At 40.0% G+C, this 15268-nt stretch overlaps 2 protein-coding genes across 2 annotated transcripts; one reads left to right on the top strand and one right to left on the bottom strand.

Annotated features, from left to right (window-relative positions):
* Window positions 1-9088: 9088 nt before the first annotated feature.
* MELLADRAFT_67401 (uncharacterized protein) lies at window positions 9089-10549 on the top strand (the record flags this gene model as incomplete). The annotated part of the gene is made up of 3 exons (XM_007415773.1): window positions 9089-10051; window positions 10125-10188; window positions 10212-10549. The coding sequence occupies 3 exons, from the start codon at window positions 9089-9091 to the stop codon at window positions 10547-10549; spliced, it is 1365 nt and encodes a 454-aa protein (XP_007415835.1).
* Window positions 10550-13200: 2651 nt separating this feature from the next.
* Window positions 13201-13907, bottom strand: MELLADRAFT_111380 (uncharacterized protein; the record flags this gene model as incomplete). Its single annotated transcript, XM_007415680.1, has 5 exons — window positions 13201-13238; window positions 13304-13432; window positions 13511-13573; window positions 13685-13802; window positions 13890-13907. The coding sequence occupies 5 exons, from the start codon at window positions 13905-13907 to the stop codon at window positions 13201-13203; spliced, it is 366 nt and encodes a 121-aa protein (XP_007415742.1).
* Window positions 13908-15268: the final 1361 nt, after the last annotated feature.

Here is a 15268-nt window from a genome sequence, read left to right as displayed (position 1 = left end):
ATTTTTTAAAGAGGTAATCAACAAATCTCTAGTGTTGTGATTAGCTTATATGAAACGGAGAGTGCTGCTAGAAATTATAAGTAAGTTGAACTTGAATGAGATTGAAAAAGTCTTATTTAAAAAGTTGGTGGGTTGGGAAATGGTTTGATGGGCTACATCATCGAGGTTTGCTCACTGAAAGTCATACACTTTTTATTCAAAGAATTGGTTGGTACAGACATTGTTCTGATTTTTCATTCGAGTTGGGTACCGTTGATGAACTAAAATGAGACTCAAATTGTATGTCTGTTCAAAACCTTTTTTCTTATTTTAACAACCACTCCTAGATAGGACATCAACAAATTGGAGGAATAGGTATATTAGGGGGGCTCAAGTCAAAATATTTTACTACTTTTATCATAATTTTTTTTTCCCAATTGCATAAAATTTACGCAAAATTTTATGCAATTGGGAAAAGTTATACGTCATCCCAAATTTTTTTAAGCAGCAAATTTACGCAAATTTGTGTAAATCTGGTGCTCAGAAGGAGATCCAAAAGAAATTTTTGTGGTCCTTTTTTACGAATTGGGAAAAGTTTTTACAGCACGGTACTGTAAAAAACTTTCCCCAATTTTTTAAGAAAAGGCCGCAAAAATTTTGACTTGAGCCCCCTTATTGTGTTATGATTCTTAAGAAATCCATCAAAGCCGATTTCATGGATTATGAAGAGGTTGTTTTGCAGTATTGAAAGTATATCATATCTGATTTTTGGGTGTTGGGAGGTATGGATCAATGCAACAATATTGTGGGGGATAAGGCAGCATTTTAAACTTAGATAGTGATTTTGAAGATTGGGCTTCCAAAGATTGTGATGTGCTTGAAACTTGATATTTTGAATGTTGGGCCTGGTGTGTCGCTTTAAGTGTGAAACATACGGCCATATCAAGCGGCGGAAAAACTTGGTAACACAACACAACATACCTTGAGGTGTAAGGTTTCAGCTTGTTGGATTGAGGTTGTGGCCACTTTGTCAGCAACACAACCCTGCAATGGATATTACTATGACCGGGTTGATGTTGTGGTTTTTGATTTTCAAATGACCTTTTTCTCAATTCCGATCCTTGTCATTTTCTTCTTTATCAATCATTCTTTTTCTTCTTTTTATTGATCGTGCCTTATGCTTATTGTTCACTTATGCCTATACCATCAACTTTCTCCTCTGCATCTAAGGTGTGCAATGGAAGCAACAGAAGCTCAGCAACAAGAGCCACACAAGCAACCAGAGCTAAGGCCAATGGTGTTGTGTGGCACATAATGGGAGTTTCCTTTGCTTGTGTTGTAGACTTATAGGTAAGAAGATTGATTTGCTGTGTTCTAAAACACAGTGCAACAGCCCATTGTTGGTATTTTGGTAGTGCTTACTATCACCATAGTTTTTTATCTGCTCCTTCTTCTAGTCCTGTTGCTTTGAGTCAATATTTCAGATTTGTTTATTCCTTGTGTGGTGGTATATGATCTGTGTTGTGAAAAAGTTCCAATGTATACAAAAAAATTCAGCTTTCTCTTTGTGTCAGTTTAATTCAATCCCTTCTTAACCACAAAGTAGCTTTCAACCTATATAGTAATTCAACACAAAAACCTGTGAATACAGATTCAAATTGTGTGTAACATTGATCCTACTTGCGGGCACATTCACTTTTTTGTATGTTTGACATTATAAAACTCTCTGGTTTGTTGTGATATGTTGATATGTGTACTAACAACCATAGTGGTATTTAGAATGTCTAGGGCTGTTACACACAATTGTCAGCATTGCCAACACAGCTGAGGTTACCAGTGTGATGAAACCTGTTGATTTGGGTTTTCAGTAGCAATCAAATCTAGTTGAAATGCTGAACCTTTGCCAAATGCCCCCTCTCACAAAGAAGGTGGTGATGCAAAATTTAACTTTGGAATAATGCCATTACTCATTCAAAATTCAATGTCCTATGAGGTAGACAAGATGAAATAGATCTTACAATCTTATCCAAACTAGCCTGCTATTGGTTCAGTTATCAAAGGTATTCAGGAGGGATTTTGACCGTCTTTTCCTCAGCCTGAGCCCCGGAACCAAGGCCCCAAGGGTTCCCCAAGCCCCAAACCCTTGGGGTGCGGGTTTGGTCAGGCTTTTTGAGACCCCAATAGTCCTCAAACCCCCAATGGTATCTGCGGGGTCCCCAGGTTCCCACGGGTTTTAGGCATTTGGGATAGGGGTTGGGGGGGCTTCTGAGAGCCGGGTTTTGATTGGCTCAGGGTAGGGTTCAGGCGCGGGGGGGCTTATTGGATATTGGTGTGGGGTGCAGGGGGCCATTACTTGTGTTTTTCAGGTTGGGGCTCAGGCTGAAGATGCCTTTACCTTCATCAGAAATAGTCAACATTCCAAATCATCAAACTTGTGTTGATAATCAAGCTTTACTGGAAGAGCAATGTAAAGAGGAGACTAGTAAAGGAACTTATTTTGATGAATTTTTGCCACTTTTACCAGGAATGAAGGTTATTTCTTTCTTGCTGACACCAAAGAATGGCTCTATGTACAAGGATGAGAGTTGGTTTGAACATGAGATTTTGAAAACCCTTGCCAAATGCTTTGATTGATAAGGATAAGACAGAAATTTCTTATGACTCTTTAAAATCAATGGCTCATTTTTTGATGAAGTTGAAGAAGAAGCAAATGAATGTAACTGTGTTCAAATCAGACATAGAAGGTGCTTTCAGGCCACTTCCGGCTCACCCACAATATACAACCAAATTCTTCAAATTAAAAGGAAGGGAAGATACAGAGTATGTAGATCATAATCTTGCTTCTTGGTCTTCAGCATTGCCACACATCTGGTGTGGCACTACCAGCATACAGTAATTTTTGTGTGGAAAAATTGATTATATTTAGAGTAACAAATCAGTGAAAATCCATTAGATCAGCATTAGATCAGCATTTTCAATTACATGATGCATTGAATGTAATCAGTTTTTGCATGAGAAAATTACTTTATGCTGGTAGTGTGATATTTTCTCTTGAGTCTTGTGGATTGCCAAGGTAATTTTTCATATAAAATATTTAAACAGTATGATGGACCATGTTTGATCCATTGTAGATGCAAAGGACTGGGTGACTTTCAAAGAGCATCAAATTCCTTCTCTTCAAGCAAAGATGTTGATGGTTTTCAACATTTTGGGTGTTCTGTGGGCTTGGAAGGAGCAGGTTCATGGTTCTTTCAATGATTTTTTGGTTGTATGTTAGGTTCATAGAAGATGAGTATTTACCTTGAGCCAGATAAGAAAGAGCTTATTATTAAAGCTTTGATACAATTTGTATTGGTTCCTCAGCATTCTCTTAGGGACTGGCAGTCAATGCAGGGATGGATTTCTTGGGAGTTCAAAAATGTCATGTAAGAAGAATATACAGTTAACTGTTAATCTGTCAAATATTCAAACATACAAAGCAGGCGTTAAAAGTTTTGTTTTTGTTTATGCCAACAGTTTGGCTATCTTTTTAAGCCAGATGCCGAAACTTTGTGTGACAATATATCTTATACCAGCTTGAAGAGCTGTCCTAGATCTGTTTGGTTTAGTTAGTCAGTATGACTTTTACTTTTAATTTAAAATATATTCAACTATAGTTTGCAAATCAAGAGTTTAAGAGGTTAGATCTACAATGGAAAGTTGCATCAAGAACCATTCAAAACCTGTTGTTAGGAAAAGCCCATTAACTCTTCTTCATTTTCAATGCTGTGTCTCTAGTATGGGATCAATTCACAATGACAGATTAGTTTTAGCTTTATTATGTGTGGGGTTTGGTGGTTTGCATTACCTGGGGAAAACTGTTTGGATTCAGAGAAGTGATTTGATCCAACAAAGATCATTCTTTGGAGCTCATCCAGGTTATCTGATTGTAGCATAGTTATCAAATATCTTTTACCTTATTCAAAAGGAAATACTGGCTTCACAGGAGCTTTGGTGATTGTCCAATACTTCAAGAATTCATCTGCTTGTCTGGTGAAGATCATGTTATCTTACCTTGACATAAGGATCATTGTTTTTTAGCATGTCATCAATTATACTTAACTTCTAAGGGTATTTCTTTGTCAAGTTTCTGGTTTTTGATCTTGCTTCCATAAGCAATTTGACAAGGAATTCTCTGGCCATTCTCTTTGTTCTGGTGGTGCTACTACTTTGGCCCAATCTGGAGCTACCATGAACTTCATTCCCTGAATCTCAGAATCATGTGATTGGTCCTTCTTTGCATATTAGAGCTTCTGTTTCTTTTTCTTAAAAAAAGTGAGATTGTCCTTATTTTTTCCACCTTTCTATCTATGTTATATAATTAGAAGAAAGAGGAAAATTATTTGAAGTCTAGAAGTCAAATCTATAGTCTTACTTATTTGAAACACAACTCATTTTTGTTCTGTCTGGTCATTTAATATTTATTGTATCTTCCCTTCTTTGCCATTCTTAAGTCTATGCCCTTTTGATAGGTGGGTCAGAGAGAGTGCTGTTGTTGTTTTGGAAATGATGATATTTTATCCCTTTGGCCCTGGGGAACTTGGCCCAGCACTTTCTGAGCTTGGCTATTTGATTTGTGTCAATTCCACTTTTCCTGATTTGAATTTTTTTAATTCTAACTTTGGAATCCTCATGGCTGAATAACAACGGCTAACCAGAATATATATGTACAGGTAGTCTAGTTTTAGAGCACGTACAAAAGACCCCAAAGAGAGAAGAGAGATCTCGTGATGAAGCCCACCAATTGCGGTAGTTTGTACCGCAATTGAATTGTCGTGATAAAGATCACATTGCAATAAATCTACCATCGGATTTGGCGGGTCAATTAACAAAAGGGCAACAGCTCTCTTACATAGCCTTGAGCCTCTTTCCCTTTTGAGTGTTGCTTCTTAATATAATTTTATATCAACTTCATAAGCAAATCAATCAACTATCACGTTTTTGGAAGACCCAAGAGCCTCTGACGAGCAGATCACGTAGGTCTTAACTCTTATACACATGAATATTTAACTCTTATAAATACAGTCACTTCACAAAAGCTTGACCAATTTTGCCCGCAGAACTCGAACAAATTGGCGGGGAATTTGTGATAAGCTTTGCAGAATTGACTGTAAGAGAGGGTTCAGATTTAGTTTAAGTGAGCCTCTTCTTGCGCTAAGGTTCAGATGATGAATAAGAACGGTGAAAGAATCAAATTGTTCGACCTTGACAGGACGGACCAGAGACTGAGAGGAATTATAACTCATATATGTATGTACGCTGTCACTTGATTCCTGAGCATGCCGAGTTCCGGCTTCAATGACGGTTTCCTTATCTCCCCGGCTCTCCCCGGTGAGAATCGAGATCAAAAAAAAAGAATCGATTCTTTGTATTTTGCTTGTCACTTTAAAAATGTATCAACTACGTAAGCCAAGGTAGAGTTGTTAATTTCAAGGCCATGAGTGAATTGGCGCAAGATGTCACAAGGGTGAATCTTAAGAAAGGAGGAAGAAAGAGACTAAAGAAAGAAACCTACATAACGAGACTAAATCGGTCGGGTACAATCAAGCTTTTCACCGTGAGAATGACTAAGGCTTTAATCCTCAAAGAACTGTCAAAGACAGGCTCGACTTGTTTCTTTCTTAAAATTCCAAGCGAGAATTCCGAGGGATTGGGTTTGAGGAGAAGTTTAGAAAGACCTTCAGCAGACATATGTATCCATGTCCACTCCTGATTATAAAGTGAAGAAAAATCGATGCTGACCAATCTTTGCACTTGCATCCTGACCAATGTTATTTTCAATCCATTCCATATAGAAATCGGTATGTGCCCCTTTTTGATTTCAGCCTTTGTTGTGGAATGTTTTCTATATACGCGTGCTGGCCAAACTTTCAAGATTTGCTGATCGGCGAGTATACCCCCTGTGATACTTGGTGATGCTCAGGTAGATGGACACATACCACAACATAGTTCATGATCAACCACTTTCAGCCTAATCTCGACATGCACTCACATAAGATTCTTGATCAACCATAGCAAATCACACCAAATGTGAATTAGCTAAGGCATGACTATGCTGTACATAATGGGTACAAATTCAAACCACAGGCCAGGCTGAGTCGCTTGAAGGTTGAAATCTTTGTGGGTCTTCCTAGCCGCAAGTTGCCGAAAGCCATTCCTCTCGATCGTCTGAAAGTAGTACCCACAAGAACGTACAAATTCACATATAAGCTGTGCTTACGGCAATCGTCGTCCCCTGGCTCCTGGACACACAAATCCGCACAGCAGCGATTGCTTATTTCTTTCGAATCACTTCTCCATCAATACATATCGAAACTACCAAGACAAACCTCACAGCACTGTTTCTTCGTCACGAGGTATGTTACTCTCCCTACCATTTGCTCAATCTGCGCATTTTTTATATATCACAACCCTTTCCCGATTTTTCTTTCTCCATCCATGCGGTCGTCAACGCTTGGAAGGGCTGCTATAACAAATGGTCCCAGCGCCCGTTCCGTGCCGGGATTTGAACATATTTCGTTTGTTTATATCTCCCGCGGTGACTCGGATGTCTCCGTGTGACTCTCTGCTTGATCAATAAATGTGATCCGCAGGTTAAAGGCAACACTTGAAGTGTGCGAAAACGATTGCTACCGTGAGCCCTGGGGTGCTAATCATGGGAAACCCTTGTTATGGTTTTAAGCTTTTTCTCATCCCTTACGACGAGACACCAAGGCTTGTGCTTGAGCGAATGGTATCATGAATATGATTCTTCTGTTGTTCAATGGATCATGAGTTAGATGCATACATTCTACTCGAGTGTATTGTGTGGATTCTCAAAGGTTCGATTTCTTCCGAATCCAAGTCAATTCATAATTCTCCGCTCGGTGCAGCTCGGTGCTTATGAGAAGCCACATTAGATTTCTTAAAACTTCTATAAATGTCTATGAACAAGTTTGATTGATGATGAGATGCAGTAGTTTAAAGCGTTTAGATAGATTTCTTAGTGCTCTTCTTCTAATGTGAGAATTGAAAATTGCACTTGATGATGATGCACCATGAAGGAGGTGGATGAAGATGACAGTTTTCAATTTCCACTTTGCAATCTTGTAAAATCAGTCTTCTACATACATATATGTACAGTCCATTCGATAAAGGAAACCTATTTTATTGACTGAACAACAGAGAAAGAGAGAAACCCCTCTGTTGATCATTTACTGCTATTCAAGAAATTTGTAATGTCCTGTCCCAACTTTTTTATTTTGTTTTTCTTGAAGGTTCACGTCAAATTAGACCGAATAGAGCCATGTATCAGCTGAAAGATGCACCCAACTGAACGAGATGCTTCTAATACGTAATGGATGTATTTTAGCTCGAGGTTCGGTGAATCATCGACAAAAACAAAAAAGAGTTTTGTTGAGGAGGACACGAGTTTCTTGATGTAAATCGATTCTGGTCAATCAATTTAATGATTTTTGTTCATACAGTGACCGTCAGATTTCAAAAAAGGTTTTGATACAAATTCACCTGCATACAATCAACCCACCTCTTGTTGTAATAACTTACCATCCCCACCCTCTTCTGATTTCCCGTTTCCTCATCTTCCTAAAATCTCATCCAATTCCTCTCTCGTGTACTTTATCATCATTCACTAATCTCCTAAAGAGCTCCAGAGTCCAACCTGCTCCAACTTGGTGTGAACTTCAGTCTCCCTCACCACCCGCCACTATTTCGTGCTACCTCTCTCTCTCTGTCTCTCTTCCCTTTCTTCACTCACTAATCTCAAGCCAGTCGATACACTACTTTCATTTGTAGTCTAGCTTCAGTTAAATCTGACCCTCGCTCGTGATAGGATAGTCAGTCAAAATTCAGCCAGCCAACGAAGCCAATCAGCCCACCAGCCTTAAGCTATATTTTTGATATTTTGCGATACAGACTTCCCTCTGAAAAAATCTGTCCTTCGTTTAATTTGATCACTATAATCTGTCCATCTCTCTGTCCCCCCAGTCTTTTCTTCCGTTCCGGCTCAACCCGATTGCTGTATTTGATTCTTTTTAAACCGGTTCGGTCACCTTTACTTTGTCCAGATCATTCAAATTACTTTGTTGTTTGTTTACTATATATGCTTGCTTACTCCTTCATGCTGATGCAGTAACTTGCCCTTATTTTTTCACTTTATTCTCGACCTAACCAACTTTGATCGAATACTTCCCAACCGCTGATTCGACCCTGTCACTTCAACAGCCGTTCTCGCACTCACATTCCTCGCCTCGATCAACCCAGTTCAGATCCCAAGTTGCTTTTGGTTCTATCATATCGGCGATTCTCGACTAGTCACTCGCTATCGGTCTTCTCAGCGCACGTTTTAAATCACCAATACCTTTTACCTCTCAAAATTCACATTCTCCGCCTTCTTGCCTCAACCTCGGTCCGCCTTTTCTACCTGCTCTCTTTGCTCTTCTTGATCTCTGCCTCTTGATCATTTTAAGGATTTAAATCGCACTTGACCGCTTGTCGGTCTCTTTAAGCATTGTATCAACCTCTTTGCCATCCATTTCCACATATCTGTTTGTCTTGCACTCTATCAATCGAGTTGCTGTACAATCTGCTTTATCGCCACCATTTCCCTCATCGCACCTGATCACTCTGCCTAGACTGCCTGTCAGCATATAGTCTGCCGCATCTTGCTCTCTTTGTGTATCCTTCATTCGGCCGGACAACATACTTCAAACCGAATAAATTTGCAACTGTACTCCATCAATTGGTAAGCTTTAAAGATCTCACTCCCCCAGCCTCAACCTTCGATCCTTGCAATTTTATTCTTTCACCCTTGAGCCGAGCGTGACAAGTTTCGACTCGGTGGTTTTAAACTTTTTTAAACTTACTTTATCTTCAACCTCATTGTATTAACAGCTAAACCCTCAACAATCCTTCCATCACTTCTTGGGTCATACCTGTGAGATCTTGGTGGCAAATCACACCGGGCTTCCTTACCTCGTCGCCATCAATCCTGCATACAAATCCGAAACCGAACGGTCTCGTTACCCTTCCTATCTGATCTCCTTTTACCACCCTATCTCCACTCCTCGTCATGGATCGCAGTTCCACCTTCGAACTCTACTACGACCCAGAAATCTCGGCGCCTCAAAATATCCTACCTTCATCGGCTTCTCCAGTCGCAAAGCCTTCGAGCCTGTATCCGCCTACTCCTACTGGTATCAAATCATCCCCCCAGCTATTGTCACCTTCTCGTCGCTCCCTGAGGCCCAGTGTCTCTACTGGTAGGCTTGTCTTAGGAGAGTTACCTCTGCGGACTCGAGTCAATCCATTTCATCGCTCCCAGCGGAATAAGGCTTCATGCGGACGCCGCCAATCAGCTACATGTGACAGTCGTTTGAAACATGAAATCTACCTATTTCCCGAGGTTTCGGCCCCCTCAAACCACCTGAATGCGTCTGACGGTGATAAAGTGGACGATCGTCTTCCAAACGATCTACCAACCTTGGCTAGAGTGCAGAACCTACGCAGATCTGCCGCATGCGGCCCCCAAACACGGACAGTACCAACTAAGACAGCAGGCGACATCATCCTTCCATCCGATAACTCAACCTGCTTCGCAAGTGGTAGTTCCACTCCAGCTGCTGAACCTGTCACATCACGCACAGGTCACTCGTCGTCTCTACCGCCTCCTCCATTCACTTTGCCCACAGTCAGCTCAACTGTGTCTCAGAGTGCATCGCCAATCGAGCTAGCAAATGTTGTCGAGGAGACCAAGGAAAACGTGCCGCTTGCCAGGACGCCAGCGTCACCAGCACCGTTCCGGGCAACCCAAACTCCTGCTAAAACTGGTCAAGCTGCGCATCCCGATCACCCGTCCATCATGACTCCCTATCAACCTGGCAACGATGCCATCTTATCAGGTGTACAATCCTCTTGTGTTGAGGATTCTTCTGTTAGCGTTTCATCTCTATCATCGAAATGTCGCCTCAACGCAACAAAATCCACACCTTTGTATGATCCATCAAATCGTCGGCATCTTCCTTCATTCCCATGGGTGAGTAGTCTTTATCCAATAGTCCTTCCATAGTCTGATTCGCTCACTGACTGATCACCTGCTATCATTATAGGCAAACTCCGATGAGGTTTCTGGCGCGCTCTTGGTATCGTCGAGGAAACCAAGTCTGACAGCGGGTGATTACAATTCTGCTCAACAGCGTCATCGGTCCCTTCCCAATACACCGATGCGCATTTGAAGGCTTCGTCATCCCTACAACCCCTCATTACCACGCCTCAATATGCACATGAAATCATCACACATCATCTTTATATGCCCATGGTTATGCTCTCTCGTTTGCTTTATCTTATGACACATTCACGTTTATCTTCTACTTACGAAAACCATCAGCTATTATATGATGTTTCTACACATGCGTTGCTTGACCACCATGGACGACAATTATCACTACAAAATGAAACAAGTTATGCAAGATCGTCGTTTTTTGGGGAACTTTTCACTCACCAATTTTCGATTTATCGTCTGTTCCTTTCTTGATCAATAGCATTAACTCGGCTCGGTTTCTACCCCCCTTGTACAACACATTCGAACAACTAACATAAGAAATTTACCCGATGTGTATGGTCTTGTGTTTGGTACTTTTTCTATTTAGGATTTCTGCTTTCTTTTGTTGAAGATTGTTCTAGAGCTTGTTCTTTTGGATTTCATCCTGTTCAAACTCTTCACCTCACATCGAACTAAAACGCAGATCAATCTTCATCCTACGATCGGGTCTCTGTATACGACAGACTTTTCGTCTTCTTTTCTTTTTTCTGAGTTTTCCTTCGTGTTTCTCTGTGCTGCATATTTGAGTGATGGTATTGAAAAGAGAAAAACAAAAACAAACAGTCAAGATGTTTATTTAGTGGGGGTATGTAAATAAAAACATGGTGGCGTCTTTTCTTTTGCTTGCTAAATCCTGATTGTTCTCATTTATTAAGAAATCTTTATTAAACCTATTTTAATCTTCTTGTTTGATTTCTTTTGCTTTCATTCTCTCTCAAATTTTTCTCATGATAGTTATATTGATTGATGTGAGAGTTTTTTTGTTTACGAAAAAATCTTGTATGGCGGGGGTTAGGCTTGATATCAATTTGATGTTCCTTGATGAGTTTTAAAACAAAAAAATCTTGTATAGTCAAAATCATTGCTTGGATCATTTTTGATCTCTTTCTGTGCATGTTCTGAGTCAGAGATCAGTTTAGCTCATACATCAAGGAAACGAGTCGTCAATCAGAACTTGCACACTCATATGGGAGACATTCTATAGTTCACCTTGGACTGCCTTATTCAAGCTCAACATCACTTCCATCTCTGGTGATGCCCAAGAACTGTCTGATGAGGATCCCCCGACTAGCCTATATAATCAAATTATGCTAGTCATGTATAAAGATATTTAGAGTGAAATGCAATCAGCAAACCATGATTATTTAATGACATAACTCTCACATGACAAGCATCATAACAGTTGATAACAAACTGACAACTTCAGATAGTCTCAGAAGGATTTATACCAATAAATTACTGACATGATATAAATATAATTCTGGCACAAAATGGTCAGAAACCGGTTCTCGTGACAATGATTACATAGTGTTAATAAAATCTGAGTGGTCAGTTGTACTCAAACAGTGGCATCATTAATAAATAAAGCACGAGTCCCCAGCTATCTGAACTTTGTCTAAAACCCAAATTTGTTCACACTGTCTCCAATCAAACTTGTTGAACTTGAGGTTTAGACTTTTTCTTCTGGCTGGTAATTCCTTTAATCTACCAAGGAATGATCCAAAGAGTGGGAAATCATTCTTGACACCTTAGAGATCTAAATAAGTTTTTAAGACTCACAAATGTGCCTGGATATACTTCTATCCACCAATGTGTCTCACTGGTCAGTTGGTTTGACAAAAACCCAATGGGTGCCAGGCCAGGTCAAGTTCAATATCAGAGTGTGATCACTACCTCCAACAAGCTCAGAAATGCATAGCAAATGCATATTATGGGTAGCACTGCCAACAAAGATGCCTCAGATCCCCATATCCAAGGAGCATGGGATGGCAATAACCTCGGAAAAGGTGTTCAAGTACTTGATCCAAGGCTTCTTTTGGGCCTAAAAGAAGTCTTGAAACATTTCCTTGGACCCAGAGTCCAATCAAACATACCAGGTATCTGTGTTGGCTGTGTAGATGAAAATATATGAAGTGCCAGTTTAAGTGCTTCATTTTCTATGGGGCCTTGTTGAGAAGGCCTTAATATCCAACACTGTGGTAGGTTGAATTATCTCATAGAGGTAAAAACTCATTTCTTTTCCTTGGTCTCTTCTCTGGAGGTCTTTTGGTGGATCTTCTGTACCTCAAAGTCAATAAAGATTTTTTGATTGAAACTATTGCTTCATCTCACAGCCAACAAATTTACCTTGGATTGCAAAATATGAGGGATCCTTGGAACCAGATCCTCGGACATAATCTTTTGGAGATTTTGATCTGTCCAAGGGTTTACATCTGATGATGCCTCTGATTACACAAACCAAGCAAAGTCAACAAATTTACCTTGGATTGAAAAATCCAAGCTATCATTGGACACAAATCATGAGACAGAATCTTCTGGGGGATTTGATCTGAGGTTTTTTTTGGCACAGACAAGATCTGTCCAAGAATTTGATCTGATGATAACTCAGGTTTCAGACCAAGGTATCTATGTAGGCGGTAAATTCAATCATGCTCAAAGTGTGTTAAAACAAACACAGTTTAGATACAAGTGAAAATCCAGATCTGTATCCCAACCCTGGCCAAGTCTTGTCCAGTGGTGTTGATCTCTTGATGAAGGAAAAACTGAGGGCATCAAGTAAATATGTTAGTGATCCTGCCAGATCAGTCCTCAGTGCTTCATTTTGGGGTCAGAAGGGGCTAGTATTGCTTCCTTGTAACTGGTACCACCACTTCAAACTAGTGAGAGTTGTCCTATAAGATAACTGATAGTAAAACCCTTGCATATGTGGATAGTGCACACCTCTGCATCCACTCTCAAATTGCCCAGGGTTAGAGATGGCATTGAAAATGTGAACCCAATGAGATCTGGGATGTGAGTTACCCCCAACTTAATTGCATGATATCCTGGAATCATCTTTTGTGTGCAAGGGACCACCCATGATGTCATATTGGGATAGATAACTTTGATAATGAATTGAAAACTAAATGTAGGAAAGTCAAAGCTCCAGTTAGACTTCAGGAGAACATTTTTTATCAAAGAACACACTGGAAATCATTCCACTCCATGATAAGATCCCAACTGTTACAATCCCCTCACTCCAACCTTCTTCTTGAAGACAGTTCCACTTCCAAGTCAGAATCCACTTATCAGGATGCTCAGGATTGGACTCAACCACTGTCCTTTGCAAAAGAGAAGTATCAACTTAGCAAACCCAAAGCTTTACAAACTCTTGCAAGTTTTCTGATGACTTACATTTAGGTACTCCTTGGTGCCGATAGGCACGGAATTCTCCTTCCAATGAAAGATGACAAAAATCTGGAATAACAAGTTGTTAATAGGCAAGAGAAGCTATTGAGCAATGTATACAGCTTCTGATCAAAGAGATATGAAGGGAATGATCAAGCATGTTTGGAACTTATAACTAACCTGAAATTGAATGTGATTGTCCTTTGTATATGATGGTTGGGTTAGAACTGAAAAGGTCCTCAAGTTTTTCATCCTCTGGAGGGAATCCAGTCACATGGCTTATGAAACTCTTGGAAATCTTTTCCATATGTTCCCCTTTTTCCAATTGCCAAAGTTCAGCACTTTATCTCTGAGCATCAATTTGAAATTGTATATCAGAACTCACTTTCATACCCATTGGCATGGTGGGATACTGTGTCTATTTTCTCCCCAATGGTGAAGGGTTGTAAAACCAAGTGGGTAATCAAGATAAGTATTCCAAGAAACAGAGTAGAATATATAGACAGACTAGATCCAAAAAACAGAGCTCACCAATCTTAATTGGTGATACCAAGGTGAAGGGCAGTGCCCACAGGAGTACTGTGAAGATAATATTTTTGAACATATTTACCAGAGAAGAAGAAGATACTTGTTAAGTGCAATTTCTGGTGTCAAAAATTCTTGTTAAAAAGAAAGCGGTCAGAAGCACAGGCAACCAAATTGTTGCAATCAAGTGAGATTATGTATTCAATAATTTTGGTTTTTTTTCAAGCTTATCATAGAAATCATACTCCACTTGTAGTAGATCTAGCCAGAAAGTCAGAAATTATAAATGCAAAGACTGCAACTGGTTTCATATTGGTGTTATGAAGAGCCAGTGAAGCTATAAATAAACTCTGATTGACAGTAAAACAGAGTTCCCCGCACACCTCAGCCATCTGAGACTACTTAATTCTGTCACCAATTTACAGGGACCAGGACCTGACTGAATGTGAATCTCATTCACCAGCCATCAAGGTGAGTATAATTCATTCTCATTTGGCCAACAGTGAAGTTATTCAATGGTTTCCAATTGAAACATGCTATCTCTAGCAAATTTGAAGAGGCTTTACATGTGGGTAGTAAACGTCTGGCTTATCTGTATACTACAGCTTTGTGAGATGAGATTCAATAATTGACTTGACATGTGGGATTCAGTTCAGAACAGAATTTAGTCAGACTTTGATACAAAGCAACCCTGGGCCAGCAACACTGCTATTGCCTGCTGCCCTTCTGAGATTTTGCCTTTTTTGGTCCGCACTGCAGCTTAGATCCCATAGAAATGTTGCAGCCTGCCCTGCAGTGCAACCAGATCCTTGGGATCCATGTTTTTTTAACCACAAAATTTTTGGTGCTGTTGCACAGGTTGAGTTGAGAAATGGTGGTGGATGCACCACACAACCTAGCCTGCATTTTTGTTGTTGTGGTACTGTGTGAAAAGTAGCATAAGTCCTTTCTTATGTGTTGTGGCACAACACAGCTGCAAATACATGTTTTGCAGAGTGTTGTGTTGCTGGCCCAGGGTTTACAAAGGGAAAACACTTTTGCCTGTGGTGGTGAAGATGTTCTGCATGTACTACAAAAGCTATAGTCATATTGCTTGTATGTGTTCTCTGATTTTGTGATATGAGACATAACTATTCAATTGACATGAATGATTTGATTCAGTGCAGAGGTAGTGTGACTGTGGTATCATTGGACAGCAATATTGCTGTTGATTCTTTCTAACTTCCTGCTGGATTGATT

This window comes from Melampsora larici-populina, assembly GCF_000204055.1.
Source record: "Melampsora larici-populina 98AG31 unplaced genomic scaffold MELLAscaffold_53, whole genome shotgun sequence".
Classification (NCBI taxonomy): Eukaryota; Fungi; Basidiomycota; class Pucciniomycetes; order Pucciniales; family Melampsoraceae; genus Melampsora; species Melampsora laricis-populina.
Note: the sequence above shows the minus strand (reverse complement) of the source record. Positions and strands in the feature narration are given on the sequence as shown.